The sequence below is a fragment of the Perognathus longimembris genome, chromosome 2 (assembly GCF_023159225.1).
Source record: "Perognathus longimembris pacificus isolate PPM17 chromosome 2, ASM2315922v1, whole genome shotgun sequence".
Taxonomy (NCBI): Eukaryota; Metazoa; Chordata; class Mammalia; order Rodentia; family Heteromyidae; genus Perognathus; species Perognathus longimembris.
The window spans coordinates 32,797,818-32,814,406 of record NC_063162.1 but is presented as its reverse complement, the minus strand read 5'-3'; the positions used below and the strand labels follow the sequence as shown (position 1 = coordinate 32,814,406).

Genomic DNA, 16,589 nt, shown 5'->3' with positions numbered 1-16,589 from the left:
CATCAGCCTGTGCTATATCTCAAAGTTTAGAAGAGTCGTATGACTCTGTAAGAGGTTACTGAGAAAAAAAAGCTGAGGTAGGTTTTCATGTGATAGATATTCTGTGCCATGCAAGACTAGCCAGTACCACTGCACATGCTCAAATACAAACACTCTAATAGAAGAGGCAAGTGATCAAGGACTAGGAGTGAATTATCACAAGTCAGTGTAGCAGAGACAGGAAGACCCAAGAAAACAAGCCCACAAGAACAGTAGCACATAGTCAATTTACAAGGGGCAATTTCATCTCAAAAATACAGTATCATGCATGCTATTATTTGGTGCTTTCTGGTTTGTGGTTTTAGTTTATTTGGTATTTTCAATTTTGTGCATGCAGAAGATTAATAAGTACAGCAAATGTGTACCTGATCGCATTTCTAAGAATTTAACAATAATTTAAGGAAAAGAACTTATGGTGGTAAATGAGGGAATTAGGGAGAAGATCAAAAGTTTAAAGGCCAGACTAGTCTATATAACAAGACCCTGTGTTAGAAGAAAAGGAAAGATTGGAAGAATTCCAATAAAGTAAATTAGCTTCAGATTTTTTTTTAAAAATTCTCTGCCAGTGATGTAAGTCACTGATAGGTAAGCAATGAAAGAAGGGGTCAGTTGCCACAGAATGTTCATATTATCCAGAAAAATAAGGAAGAAACATGATTAACAGGCCTTATGAACTGGAATGTACCCCAAAACCACTGTCTCTCATTTATTAACTCCTCCTAACCCAATCATTCACCACAGGAAAGAAAGGAGGGGAGGGTAAGGGAGGAGAGGGGAGGGGAGAGGGAGAGGAAGGGAGAGGAGAGGAGGGGAGGGGAGGGGAGAGGAGGGGAGAAGAGGGAAGAGGAGAGGAGAGGAGAGGAGAGGAGAGGAGAGGAGAGGAGAGGAGAGGAGAGGAGAGGAGAGGAGAGGAGAGGAGAGGAGAGGAGAGGAGAGGAGGCAAGGCAGGCAATGAGTCAACACAGCACCATTATAGTTTTAGGATGACATTTAATATCGACCCAGTCCTCTTCGTATTCCGCATCCTGTTGACATTAACTTTATAAAATCACACACACACACACACACACACACACACACACACACACACACACTAATGACTTGAAGTCTAACTCTGTATCCCAGTCCATTGGTTATTTGGGGGATGTGATGTGCCCCTATCTGACTTCACTCATTCCAAGTTTGCTGTTGCCAGAATATTCAACTTCTGTGTTCCTTTGGTTTACCTAAGTCTGGAGGAAGAGGAGAATACATTACACTACATTGGAAAACTAGAACCAATTAGAGAATGTGGCTGTAAATGTTTCAGAGTCCTGGGTCCAAGCAGCATCTGCTAGTGTTGAGCCAATATGCCCAGTTCCAAATTGCTCATTATCCTAAAACACATCTAGAAAAAAAAAATGGATGAGCTCTGGGTCTCTATCAACATGGCATTATGCAAGCCCAGATACCATGATGTTTATGTATATGACTTAGAAAGTTTGGATTTATAAGTACAAGCTGGAAGTGCAGAGACACAGGCTGAAACTCTGGACTTGTTTGTTGAATACATTGTCTTCCTTTTCCCAATATGTGTTTTTGGCTCCTAGCTCAAAAACCAAATTGATATAGGTATGTGGGTTCATTTTGGATTTTCTGGATTCTGGGTTTTCTGGTGTTTTGTTTTGTTTTGTTTTAATGCAACTATCAAACTGTTTTTCTGTTACTAGAATTTATAGTGAAGTTTGAAGTCCTGAATGGTGATATCTCCAGCATTGCTTTTCTGTTCAGGATTGCTTTGGCTATTCAGAGCCTTTTGTACATCTATGTGAATTTTGGATTGGTTTCTCTATCTCTGCAAAGAATAGCATTTAGGATTTTGATGGGTATTGCATTGGATTTTTAGATTGCCTTTGGAATAGTGGCCATTTTCACTATATTAATTCTGCCAATCCATGAACATGGGAATCTTTCCACCTCCACAGTTTCCTTCAATTTCTTTCTTCGAAGTTTTATAGTTTTCATTGTAGAGGTCCTTTACCTCTTTGGTTAGGTTTATTCCTAGGTATTTCTTAAGGATATGGAAAATGTGTTTGTCTTAATTTCCCTCTCCATTTGCTCATTTTTAGTCTTTACAAAGGCTGGTTTATATCCTGCTACTTTGACAAAAGTATTTATCAGCTCTAGGAATTTAAGGTGGAGCCATCATCATTTAGATATAGGATTCCTGTACTATTTAGATAATGTACTATTTGGATAAATATAAACTCCCTGAGCTAACATCAGCAAGGATACTGAGCTTATGTGTATTAGAAGAGAAGCATATAAGGTTGGAAAGAGATAGTCACAAGTAAATTCATTCTTGGTCTCTTTGTTTGCAAGTAACACACAAAATAATTTTAGAATTAGCTACTCACATAGGAAATTTTAAATAAGTAATTCACAAAAAGGGCCAGCCAAATGTGTATTGTCAGCAGATCTTCAGAGGCTGGGAAGAAACTTAAGAAGCAGGTCTACTTTGTTGGAGTGGTTGCTCATTCACTGAGGTATGGTCTCACTTTTCAACCTAATTTATATGTAATGTACAACTTTTATACCCTGTCTTCTTTTTGAAGGGTTCTTTTGTCCACTTTATCTCTCACCAGAAAGTATTTTCTCAAGTTTAATTCTTAATTTATTTTTAAATCTTCTGTTAAATATTAATGTGAAAAAATATAGGCATGGAAGGGGAATCACTTAGAGTTTCTTTTTTTTTAAGAAGTCACAGTATCCTTAAAATCATAGTAGGTAGGTGCAACAAATAAAACACAGATACTGACATGAGAAACAGAATTGTCTCCCACAAACCCAACCCAACACTTTCCACATTCTCCATTCTCAGGAAGTTTCTCCACATGGTTTACTCCAATAAGCCGTTCCAGAAGTAGTCACAAAATACTGTATCCATGTTTTTAGACTAACAGATCAAATCAGTTACTATTTATGGTACTGTCCTTTTAGGCTCAGGTGATAACTATGGCATCTATAAACACTGGGATTTGTTTTTATTTGTACACAGTGCACAGTGTACAAATAAAAACAACCTCGAGCTACAAACTCTGGAAAAGATGACAACTCATGAGAAAATAGTTTTCTGTGGGTTGTATGAGGCGGAGAGTGGTGCTCGTGGAGAGCAGTGGCACAGGGATTATAAGTGGTGCAATGACCACCATCACACACTGTTGTCAGAGGCACTCATGCAGAAAAAAGGCTCAGTGGAAGGAATGGAGGCCAGGGCAAATAATTCATTAATTCTTGTGAATAATGAGGAATACTTTTTGAAACTGTTATAACTTAACATATAATTTGTTTGGGGTCATATGCTTTCAAAATCACCTAGTCATTTAGGCCCCTAGATTATATACTAATTACAGTGTTGTCATTAGGAAAAATGATCACAAACCTTAGAAATCCCAATTAGCTAATCTCTTCACAGTCTACTTCCTTAGGAGACTGATTCACTCCCAAGTATTCTAGGTTCATTCAAATTCAGTCTCTCATGTTTAGATGGGTAAGTTATTATATAAGTGAACATTCATAGTGTAATTATACATATCATTATTTTTTTAAACTTAGTTTGCTTGTCAAATAAACATTGATTTCTTTTCACTCCTAAAATGCTATAAAGCTTTCATACACATGCAAAAGTATGGATTGGGGTTTGGAAATTTTTTTGCAGTCTGGGAGCTCCTACTTAATTCAGATAATTCCAAATGCAATTTACTTTCAAGTAGTTGTTGTTCATTTATCCTATCTTTTTCCTTGGGACATTAGGTATTTCACAATGCCCCCCCAAATATCCTTCAAAATAGTATTTAGTCAATCAACAGTCTGGAGCCTTTTTCCTCCATATAGAAGATACACAGTACGTTACTTGAACATCAGTGACATGTAATGTCTCTCCAGAGTGTATGTATCAAGTTGAATAGTCAAAATAGGCAGCAATGATTGTTACTCAGTCAGCTCAAATATGATCTCACTAATTGTCAAGACTAGAAACAAACACAATGATTGATACATAAGTCTTCATAAATATCCTATCCCTGAATCTGTGCATGACTGATGAGGAAGCCGCTGATATTTTTTTTTAAAAAGATGCGTGAATTTAGGATCTCCTCTTAAGGATTGCCTTCCCAACCAATAATGATTTATTTTAAAATCTACACTAATGACAAAACTTTATCACTTCAGCTAAATTTGATTGGTAAAAATAGTGAAAAAAATTAGAGTAAGTCTTAGAAATATGAGACACAATCTAGTGGAAGAAGGACACTTAGGGAAAATCAAGGCTTAATCACAATATTTGAAAAATATTTGCAAAATATTTGACCTCTCATAATTGTGCTTTGAGGCAATTCCAAAAATGATTAGAGCATAAACAACTCTGAACTAAGCAATACTAACTCCAGAGTGACTGCTTCCTACGGCTATGCTCATTTGAATACACAAAAAACTGCCTTGCCAATTTTTGTGTTTCTCTAATTGGGCTCATACTTTTACAATGATTATGTAGTATTTTAAAAATGCATTTGGAAGAAATGTTCTAAAACCTCACTGTAATGTTCATATAACTTCATTGTTTCCCAGCTGTGCAATCCAAGATTAATCTACAAACTTTCCTCAATCATCTCCAGTGCTAACATTCAATAATTCTATAAATAAATAGTTCAAACACTAACACTGTTCACACATCTTTAAACATACTCACTAACATTTCACAGGTTTCAGAATGAAGGGACTTGTCCCTTAAAGAACTGCAAGTCCTCAAAGGAAATCATGCTTTAGGCTGTTGATCATGGTGCATGGCTGCTGGAGAAAGTAATGGGACACTTCTCAATCTCTCTCTCTCTCTCTCTCTCTCTCTCTCTTTCTCTCTCTCTCTCTATCTCTCTCTCTCTCTCTTTCACACACACACACACACACACACACACACACACACACACACACCTTGTCCCATTAGCAGTAAACTATTTGTCCCCAGACTGAGGCAATTATCGACATCAAAATGGAGTTCATATTCATGTAGAATAGTTCTAGGATGTACAGAGTAAAGCTGTTTTTAAATAGCTGTCAACTTCTCATTAAGTTGTTGTAACTTCAAAAGAAGGAGAGGTGCCTTCAAATGCAAGTAGGACTGCAGGCTTCAGAATTTCCTGCTTTCGGTTGTGTCCAAAATATCTTATCCTATAGATTCCAGGTTGGGCAGTGTCTGGAATATGCCATTCTATTGTTGCATTACTCCGACCCAGTATTCCCTTGTGCCAGTAAAACCTGTTGGTAGAAAACAAATAACAAAAATATAATTTAACACTTTAGAATGAGTGATTATTAAATCAATGAAGACTTAAGGAGAGCCTATGCTGAGCAAGGCACTATTCTAGACACAGAGGGGACAAAGCAACAAACAACAGTCATAAATACCTTTTTCCTAGTAGGGGAACTTCTAATCAGAACAGCTATTTGTATGAATATCTTTATTTATTCTATTTTTCTAACTGCCTATTGAAACACCCCATGAAATCTTATTATCTGCAGAACAAAAGTAGTTGTTTTCTTCTACAATTATTTAAAGATAGTAAAAATTCCTATATAAAAAAGAACAACTCCTGCTTTGAATGTATGTAGAATCCTTTTTGCCCTTATCAAACCCTGTACCATTTGGTGCTTTTCCCACCTCCATTCATTTGTTGAAAATCTATGTTTAGTGAGCACATGTGCCAGGTCTGTGCAAAAAGGACTATGCAAGTGCTGGTGGTTAATGTCCATAATCCTCATGGCTCAGCAGTCTGAGATCTAAGGAACACAACTTGAAGCTGGCCCGGGCAGAAAAGTCCATGAGATTCTTTTTTTTCTTTTCATTCAACACATATTTATTCAGTCTTTACTTGTGCGGGGAAATGTCTGCTTAATGAGAGGTATCAACATATTGAAACTACATTAGCTGTAGTTTTTACCCTATTGATAAAAATATACACTAAGTAAATATTCATGAATAAAACAAAGAGAAAAGAGTGGAATTACAATTATGGGGGAAAATGTGCTCTTCTACTTATAGGTCAATGGTTATTACAACACAACATTACTCACAACAGCCTAAAGGTAGAAACACTTCATATCTTATCAATAAATGAATAAATAAAGCTAGTTATACTCACTAAATGGAATGATATTTGGACTTCTTAAAATGTTTTTATTAGCATCAACTAGTTGTTCATAGGGGTTTCATTGTAATGTGCATATAAACATACATTGTACTTAATCAGATTCAACTCCTCTATCACTCTCCCTCATCCCCTTTTCTCTTCCCAAACCTGTCTCAGTAAGCTTCTTTGTTCTATTTTTACATATATGCATGCAGTATTTTGGTCATATTCATCTTTATTTACAATCTCCATCTGCCCTCTTCCCTCCACTTGTACCCACACTCCAGAAAGGGCCTGTTTTTCACATTATACTTTTCAATTTTTTTTTTTTTTTTTTTTTTTTTGGCCAGTACTGGGCCTTGGACTCAGGGCCTGAGCACTGTCCCTGGCTTCTTCCCGCTCAAGGCTAGCGCTCTGCCACTTGAGCCACAGCGCCGCTTCTGGCCGTTTTCTGTATATGTGGTGCTGGGGAATCGAACCTAGGGCCTCGTGTATCCGAGGCAGGCACTCTTGCCACTAGGCTATATCCCCAGCCCTACTTTTCAAATTTTTAAGCTTATGTTAATTGCTCAAAGGAGTTTCAATGCAGTAGTTCATACATGCAAATATAGATTTTTAGCCAAATTAATCCTGTCAATTATGCTCACTTTCTCTATTTTTTATTTTGTTTTTATTTTTTTTCTTATTTATTGTCAAAGTGATGTACAGAGAGGTTACAATTTCATACGTGAGGCCTTGGGTACATTTCATGTACTGTTTGTTACCTCCTTCCTCCTTCCCCCTCCCCCCTCCCCCTATCCCTTTCTCCCCATAAGTTGTTCAGTTGTTTACACCAAATAGTTTTGCAGTTATTGCTTTTGGAGTCATTTGTCTTTGTATCCTTTGTCTCTCGATTTTGATATTCCCTTTCACTTCCCTAGTTCTAATACCAGTATATACAGTATCCAGTGTACTCAGATGAGATACAGTGATAGTGGGGGTACAACCACAGGAAGGGGATATAAGAGGATCGAGTCCATGAGATTCTTATCTTCAATTAACCACCAAAAAGCTAAAGGTGGAGCTATGGCTCATGTGTTACAGGTCTAGCTCTGAGCATAAAAGCCAAGCAAGAGTGTGAGGCCCTGAGTTCAAGCCTCAATACCAGTGCATATGTATGTACAAAAGGAGAAGAGTATCAACAACAACAACTGATTATGACACAGCAGTGAGCAAGGGAAATAGGGTCTGAAGTTGATTTAAAGTTTCATGAAACTTATATTCTCTTGAGTATAAGAATAAAGTAATAGCAAAAAAAACCCCAACACACATTCATTTCAAGTACAAGAGATACATTCAATGGAGAAAATATGATGGACACTTCCCTGAGAAGATTGTCACTTACATTGTGGCTACATAGTCTACAGAGATGTTAAGGAAGAGCAGAATTAGTAAGACCAAAATAAAAAAACAAGCCACAAACTGTCCACGAATATTAGTAAGACCAAAATAAAAAAAACAAGCTACAAACTGTCCATGGCAGAGAAAATACAAGATGGCCAAAGAGCATAAAGTAGGCTTGCAAGCACAGGGCATAGTAAGCTGTTGGAAAGTGCTTGAGATGAGGGAAACACGAGGAGTTAGATCACACTGGGCAGCAATGTGGTCACTGAAGAGTAGAACAGGGGGCCCACATACTCTTTACAACAACTTGACACACACTGGATCAACTACCTGATATTTCAGCTAATGTCAAAAGTAAAATCCCTTGAGCATGTAAATCCATAAATATTTTATGAGACTATTGTTAGTGAGCAGGCAGAGACCTAAACGTATTACAAATTTTAACTTTTGTGAATAAATCATTCATTTTATTATCAGTACCACCAGTTGTTACAATAAATATGTTATTTTTTAACAATAAAAGACCTATAGTGTAAAGTCTTAAAGGCCAAAGGGGGGGAAAAATCTATACTTATATCAGTATATATTAACTCAAGGAGAGCCTACAAAGAGGAAGGTGCTATTTTAAACACAGCATCATCAAAACCCTACTTGTGGTTAAATGATCTAAACCAAATCAACATGCATATAATTACTTGGCTTGAGACAACATGAGTTAGATACAAATTGCTTTAAAAAAAAACAGGGGCTGGGAATATGGCCTAGTGGCAAGAGTGCTTGCCTTGTATACATGAAGCCCTGGGTTCAATTCCCCAGCACCACATATATAGAAAACAGCCAGAAGTGGCGCTGTGGCTCAAGTGGCAGAGTGCTAGCCTTGAGCAAAAAGAAGCCAGGGACAGTGCTCAGGCCCTGAGTTCAAGGCCCAGGACTGGCCAAAAAAAAAACAAAAACAAAAACGGGGCTGGGGATATGTATGGCCTAGTGGCAAGAGTGCTTGCCTCCTATACATGAGGCCCTGGGTTCAGTTCCCCAGCACCACATATACAGAAAAGGCCAGAAGTGGCGCTGTGGCTCAAGTGGCAGAGTGCTACTAGCCTTGAGCAAAAAAATCAAGCCAGGGACAGTGCTCAGGCCCTGAGTTAAGCCCCAGGACTGGCCAAAAAACAAAAAACAACACTCTACCCACTTCCACACCACTCTCTTGTGCTATGAAATTTTCAGACTTGAAAATATAAATATTTCCTTATTACAAACACGTTGTCAATATCTTCAAAATAACCATTCAGCTGCAAAGTGCATGCAGTAACAAAAGCCCTGAGATACATTTCTGAGAAAACTCCATGAGCGTATTACCCTTTTTGCCCTTTTTATTTTGTTTCAACATCTCATGTGAGAACTTTGGTCATACAAACATGTACTATATGTTGGGAACACTCATTATTTTCCTGATAGAAATGCTGAGCTCCACAGAGACAGTTCAGCAATATCCAATACTCCTTTCAACCAATTTTCAATAAGGTTCATCAGATTTCCAGAAAACAACTATAACCACAAAAAGAAAGAGCAAAATGCCTATAGGAATGAAAACCTTCACCACATTCGCACCAAACCTCATGGATGCACATATGCCACTGTTTTGTAGAAAAAAATAGAATTCAAGAGGCAGTCTACTAAATCAAGTAAGGAATGATCAGAAGGATCACTGAAAAGAGAATATCATTAATATTATGTCTTGAGTCAGTCTCTCATTTGTTCTTCATGCATTACATTACTAAGGTAACTGTTTTCAAAGCTGGAAAGACAAAACATTCACTAGACATGCTCACCGTGTCTCCCAGGAGGCATCATTATACAGTATGTGCCAGGCTGAAGTACTGTCTTCATATTTCTCTACAGTGAGAAAGGTCTCGTGGGTCTAAAATATAAGTAATGTAGCTGATCAATCACTGCACACACAAATTCTTGTGCCTATACTAATGCCCCTTGTTAACCACATGCTAATTTAACAATACCTTTCACAAACATGCATTCAACTGTATTGTAAATTCTTAGGTGTTTACCCTTTAACAGTATTCAGAATATCAACTTCTATTAAAAACTATGTCATTTTCAGAAATTTGAAAGGATCATGATTATAAAGCCGATTCTAAATTGGAATAATTAGAGCTAAGAAGGAACTGGGAATAGAACTTGAGATTTCAAAAAGCAAGTCCTTTCAGAGAAGGTTTGTTAATCTATATTCCAAGACCATCTCTAGTCACCCATGATTTAGGAGGGGAAATGGGAGTTTCATCATCTTTCCAACTCCACACAAATAAATTATAGTTATTATGTCTCCTAAGTGAAAGAATGGAAAAGAATACATAAATCTTCCCTGTTTTGAGGAGCTAAAGACAGTCTCTGTACTTTGTCATAACGGATTCCCAGAAACCATATCATAAGTAGATTTTATTTCCCCATCAGAAGATAGCTAGCTATAATAGAGCAATTTGTTCCAGTCTAAGAATTTAGCTTCAAATAAAGCACAGATTTGAATAATGTGACATGGTAATAAATATAAAAGCCATAAATCTCCAATTTCCCTCTAAATCTTTCACAAAGTAGCCCATAAAGATTGGGTTTATGAATAACTCAACTGTATCTGTCACCGGTCTTCATATCTGCCATTTGTGAGTGCTCAGATAACCCTTTGTTGCATAGATTGTTTGTTTACAGCTGAGCCATGCAATTATTTAAAAATCATTATCTAAGTATTCAACTGGTTATATCTGATTAGAAGTTATATCTGATAAGGCAGTTTTCATAACCATGGTTACTTGTAAAGAGACCTGTCTCTGAACATTTAGGGCAATGGTACTGAAAAACCTTAGATGGGGTAAGAGGTAGGATGCGTTCTGATGAATGGGTATAGAGTACAGGTTGGAGATCAAGCTAAGGCTACCAAACATGAGGAACAAAACATACAACTATCTTTCTCATACTTTCTTACCATAATATCCTTCCAGATGCATAATTTCTTATTACACTTAATCTTTATAAGACTGTGTTTACTCATTTATAAAGTACTTCTTACCTATTAAAGTGAACACTATAAAATAATTTACTGGGTAGTAGTGGGGATTAGACAAGATTCACATGAATCTGAGTATTTTGTACATAAAACATTAGCCTTTGTGAGACTCGTATCTCCAATTAACTACCAGAAAACCAGAAGTTGAGCTGTAGCTCAAAGTGGTAAAGCAGTAGCCTTGAGCAAAAAAGCTCAGGGACAGTGGCCAGGCTCTATGTAAAAGCCATACCACTAACCAAAACAAAATTAACCTATTACTCAGCCATTCAATAACTAGTAATGATAAAAATGTGATGGTTGCTAGAAATAAAGATTTTTGTACCAAATCCCACAAACTTCTTAAAAATGTCCACCCAATCTCACATTTGATGTCACATTGCAATTGTTATCATGACAATAATGGCACTATAATAAACAGTATTGGGAAGGTTCACATAGAAGAAAGGAATTTGGAGCTACAAGTGACTGTGGACCATGGGAAGAATGGAAGAATGCTCATGAATGAAGTGAATACAGCCTCAGTCTCTGTAATATATATATATATATATATATATATATATATATATATATATATATATATATATATATATATATCTCCTAGAATTTACCTTCCTATACTCTTCTTCCCCATAAGCGTCCATATTTTATTTCTACTTCTGGTTTTGGATGTTTTGTTTTTGCTTCTTGGGATTTTTCTTTCTTTTCTTAAGACAGGATCTTCGTATGTAATGCAGGAACACCAGTAGTTTACAGCGTTCATACCTTAGTCTCCAGAATGCTGAGATTACACTGGCACCCAGCTTGTTTAAAGTTTGACAAATATAATGTGTCCAGTTCTTGCTTATATAGCACATAAAAGGTATTCTAAGGAATTGCAGAAGACTAAAACTTCACTTTTTTAGAATAATCATATTGTACAAAAATGCTTTGTAACAAACTACGAACAATAACTGTTGTTGAAAAGTAGATGTGTAGGGAAATAGGTTCAATTCATATTCTACTTTATGCACTTCTATACTGTTTTTGCATCAGACATAGACAAATACACCCTGCTGATGCATTAATAAGATTAATTAGTAAAATTAAGCACCCTGCTGGTGTCAGTAGTCAAGAATGGGGAAAAGACCAATACGAAATAAAGCATGAGTCAGAAGCCACACCCACAAGCTTCCATCCAGGTGGGAGTAGCCAATCCACAAACCAGGACCTATGTGAAGTGTGATAGTACGATCCTAAGCAAAGCAAGTTAGGTATTTTCTGTGTGCTTTCATTCAGATTCATTCCACATTTACAAGATGGAAACAAGCTGGCACAACTTGTCCTTGTGTTGTTAATCTCTAAAGAGATATATAAGTACATTACAGGATGAGAAAGCTAGTTAAAATTTGTGAAAGACTATTGATGCTTACCCTGTTCTCTGCTGAATTCTTTGGGTTGGCACCTACAAATACAACTTCAACAACTTCTCCCTGAAAATAAAAATGTAAATTAGTTATAATAAAAGCATTTAGGACTATTCTCCCAATGAAATTATTGTCTGTTATATACCCCAAGACACATGGCCCTGTGTAGACTTCACTCTATTTAATCAAGTGATTGTAAATATCTTTGCCACATTGAATACAGGAATTTGGAACCAAGGAATTTTCTTTTGGTAGATTAAAATATGGATGAAAATCCAAAGCTAATGTTCTTTTTATTGGTGTTGTTCTGTTTTATATTGTTTTGCTGTTGTTGTTGTTGTTGAGACAGGATCTCAAAAATGTGACATTTGGGGGCAAAAAGGCACTGTGGTGGCTTAAACTGCAATTCCTGCACTCAGAATGTCAAAGCAGGAAGATAGTGAGTTCAAGGCCAGGCAAGGCTACATAGAGTCTACTGGGAAAGAAAAAGTGGGGAAAAGCTGCTTATTCACAGGTAAACAATAGTTAGAAACAATAAAGCTAAATGTTAGTTCTTTAAAAATACATACTGCCAAAATCAGGGAGCAAGAATAGGTATTACTGTCTGTGGCAATTAAAAGGACTACAAAAGAGTATTATGCACAACAAATTTTATATTGTATCAACAAATTAAACATCAAAATGAAAAAAAAAATCCTAGAGGAAATTCCTAGAGAGACAAGTGCAATTTCAAGAAGGAAACATTATGGCCTCAAAAGAAAAAAATAGAAACTATGAACAGGCCTATAACAAGAACTTAAGTTGGTAATTTTAAAAATTGCTGAGAAGCTTGGCTGGTTTGACTTGCTCTCTGTACATCAGTTTGACAATAAATAAATGTAACTCACTACCTTATTATGTAACTGTACCCACCTCTGTACATCAGCTTATCAATAAAATTTAATTTTAAAAAAATTGCTGAGAAGCTAAATCCATGTGTTTTCACAGATAAAGTTAAACAAATAACTGGAAAAAATCATAATATAAATATTTTCATGAGTTTTCAGAAAATGTAAGAAGCTCATGCCTATAATCCTAGCTACTCAGGAGCTGAGAACTGAGGGTCATAGTTCAAAACCAGCCTGGGCAGGAAAGTCAGTGGACTCTTATCTCCAATTAATCACAGAAAAATCCTGAAGTTGAGCTGTGGCTCAAGTGGTAGAACACTAGCCTTGAGCAAAAGAGCTCAGATACAGCACCCAGGCCCAGAGTTCAAGCCCCAAAACTGGCAAAAGTAAAAAAGAAAGAAAAGGAATGATAATGTAAGCAGAAACACTTTCTATGCAACCCTGATGCAAAGACAACACGGGAAAAGAAAGCCACAAACATTTCTCAGAGAGTAAAACTACTTGGCTATATATTAGCAAATCAAATTTAGCAACACAAAAAAGCATTATAAACCATGACTAAATGGTCATTTGATATCTGAAAATCAATTAACACAGCAGCCCATGTTAATAGGTTTCCCAGTTTCTCTCTGTGTGTGCTTGTGTGTCCGTGTGTGTGTCCGTGTGTGTGTGTGTGTGTGTGTGTGTGTGTGTGTATTGTTAGGGTTTTCAACTCAGAGTCTTGTGCTTGCTTGGCTGGCACTCTATTACTTGAGCCATACTTATAATCCTGCTTTTTGCTGGTTAGTTTGGAGACAGAATCTTGTGCTGGCATTGCACGACAAACCTCCAGACCTCAGTGTCCTGAATAGCAAGAATTACAGGGTGTGAGCCACAGGTGCCTGGCAGTAGAATTTTGTAAAACCACATAATCACCTTAGTAACACAGAGAAAAATTTACAAATGCCCAACACCCATGCCCAGTAAAATTTCTCCTTAAAGTAAGTATAAAAAAGAAATAATTGTTTTCGCTTCATTAATGTCTAGAAAAATCCAAAATAAACACGTTAGGTTAAATAGACAATGAAATTGATCAAAGTCTATTATATTCCAATGAAAACTTTCTGTATAATTCATATATACTTGTAAAAATATAGGAAAGCACTAAGTATTTTCTCCAAAGATAAGAAACAAGGCAAGGTTGTCTATTGTTATACTTCTATTCAACACTGTGTTGGAACCAATAAGAAAAAAAATAAAAATAAAGGCACCCAGAAAAGAAATCTAGAAAGGAATATGTAAAGTATTTTAATTTATAAAAAGGCATATAACTATGTGTAGAAATTCATAACATGACCCACCAATTGTAACAAACAAATAATTTCTCAAGGTTGCAGAGCACAGATCAACATAAAATGTAGTGGTACCAATCCTGTTTCAGTTTGTTTGAACTCAAAACTTCGAATTTGCGAGGCAAGTGCTCTACCAGTTGCACAATGCCTCCCCTCGATCCTGCTTCATTCCTGTGGTTTCCTATCCATGATTTAAAACTTCTCTTAGCTCCAGGGGATGATTCTTTAAATGTCCATTTAAGAAGAAGAAGAATTTCCAATTCAGAAATTCAGCTTTACTCAATTATCCTATTATTCTCCATCTTCTCCAGAGGCCTGGCTCAAGATCAATTGTCAAAATGATCGGTGTTAAAGTTGGTTTATAGGATCATTAGAAGATCATGACATTAAGTAACATCCTTTACCTCTAATTTTTTAGATTATTCTGTGGGTCTTACCACTCTGTATGCAAGTTTTGCTGGCTGCAGGACATCTCCAAACTTTTTGCCTATTGGTTTTCTATCCACTGTATTAGGAATTAATTGACTTATTAGTTCTTTGAAAAATGGAGGCTCTGGGCCACTGCTCATGTTGGCTACTGTGTCCTGAAACAGAAAGAGCATTTGTTTAAGGAACGTACAATACAGAGTCAAAGACCCTGTCCTGAGACCTTAATTACCAGAAATGTCCAAACTAAAGAAAGTACAAAGTGTGCATACACATGCACACCTACAAACACACATATACATACACATGCACCATAAAAGTGAATTGCTTTACCAAAATGTGAGGGGAATCTTGCTAAAATGTGCTTCTAGGTGTTCATAGTTTCTCTTTCTGTCACTAGAAGCAAGTTTTGATGGCAAGTTGCTGTTTTATTTCCCTGGGCAGTATAAGCCAGAGTTCAGACAGACCACATGGGAACCCTACCCAGGTGTACTTCCATTGTTCATTTGTGTGACCTTGAACAACGGCCTAACACATGACACTGATTATTTAAGAATTTTTACACTGTGTTGAGATTCTTTCACAAAACTCTGGAAATCATGGTTAGAACCAGGATTTTCTCAAGGGTGTACCCTTGTTTGTGCTAAAAAATATAATACATACCTTTTTAATTTAAAGTGTAAATGTCAGTGTATATCCTGACTGGCTTGCTGTGTTTTCCATCTTTGTGCCATTAAAATATGAATCTAAATTTTTATATAGCCCTTAATATATACTTAATGTTTTTTTTTATTTCTGCAAAGACTGGTGAATACTGGTCCAACTCCAGCTTATATTTATATTAATCCTGCTCAGTTATTAATCTTTAACATGTTTTACTCATGGAAAAATATAGAACATAGTACCTCTTTACTTTGCATGATGATTTTGAGAATAAAGAAATAATTCATATAACCAGGCACCACTGGCTCACTCCCACAATCCTAGCTACTCAGGAGGCTGAGATCTACAGGATCACAGTTTGAAGTCAATTGGGAAAGAAAATCATCCCTACTTTATCTCCAATTAGCCAGCACAAAGCCAGACTGGGGAAATGGAACAAATGGTAGACTGCTAGCCTCTGGAAAGAAAATCAAGCAAACATGAGGCTCCTAGTTCAAGACCTAATACCAATAATAAGATAAGATATACATACACATACACACACACACACACACACACACATACACAATTAGTTTCCACCACTAATGAATGTTAGCTGGATGTGCATTTTACTACCAATAGAATTTCACATATTTTTTAATTGATAACACTTCTGCAGGGGTCCTTGTAATTCTTTAATATATAACTTGTCAAAACAATTGAACACATGAAACTAAGATTGTCTCTTGCTTCCCACTATACCCCCCTGAGAAAACACACACACACACACACACACACACACACACACACACACACTTTGATTACCGTAGCAATAGCCTTAGCCAGGGCTTTATAGAGCTGGAGATAGGCAGACAAAGTGTGAGGCCCAAAAATTGTAGATGCTGCCTCATACCGCTGAGCCTGCAGGGAAAGCAAGGCAAAATATAGTTGATTCTGTGTATTTCAGTCCAGTCACAAAGTTAAAGCACTTGAGGTGAGGGTAACATTTGGACATCTCACATTGTTCATTGTTATTTGTGAAAGAGACAGTGAAAATTTCCATTTACCAGGCCAAAGCAAATGGATTCCATCAGGTAGGTATGAAAGGCAGGATGTTCTCTTTGCTTATGCCATTTATTTGTTGCTCCATTAATCTGAAAGCTCTTGAGCTTGTAACTGTTGTAAATACTTGAAATATAAATGCTTTGCCCCAAAGCACATTGAAAAATAAAGGAGAATGGAGT

The 16,589-nt window shown here is 36.7% G+C and overlaps 1 protein-coding gene across 1 annotated transcript in view; it reads right to left on the bottom strand.

The window, feature by feature from the left end:
• Nucleotides 1-5,138: 5,138 nt before the first annotated feature.
• LOC125343128 (neutral ceramidase-like) overlaps nucleotides 5,139-16,589 on the bottom strand; it is a 57,056-nt gene continuing 45,605 nt past the window's right edge. Inside the window, exons 16-20 of the mRNA XM_048335404.1 lie at nucleotides 16,171-16,266; nucleotides 14,715-14,861; nucleotides 12,066-12,125; nucleotides 9,413-9,501; nucleotides 5,139-5,328 (exon numbers count right to left, since the gene is read on the bottom strand). Of these exons, the coding sequence (XP_048191361.1) occupies nucleotides 5,139-5,328; nucleotides 9,413-9,501; nucleotides 12,066-12,125; nucleotides 14,715-14,861; nucleotides 16,171-16,266 (582 nt within the window). The remainder of the gene's footprint in view (nucleotides 5,329-9,412; nucleotides 9,502-12,065; nucleotides 12,126-14,714; nucleotides 14,862-16,170; nucleotides 16,267-16,589) is intronic.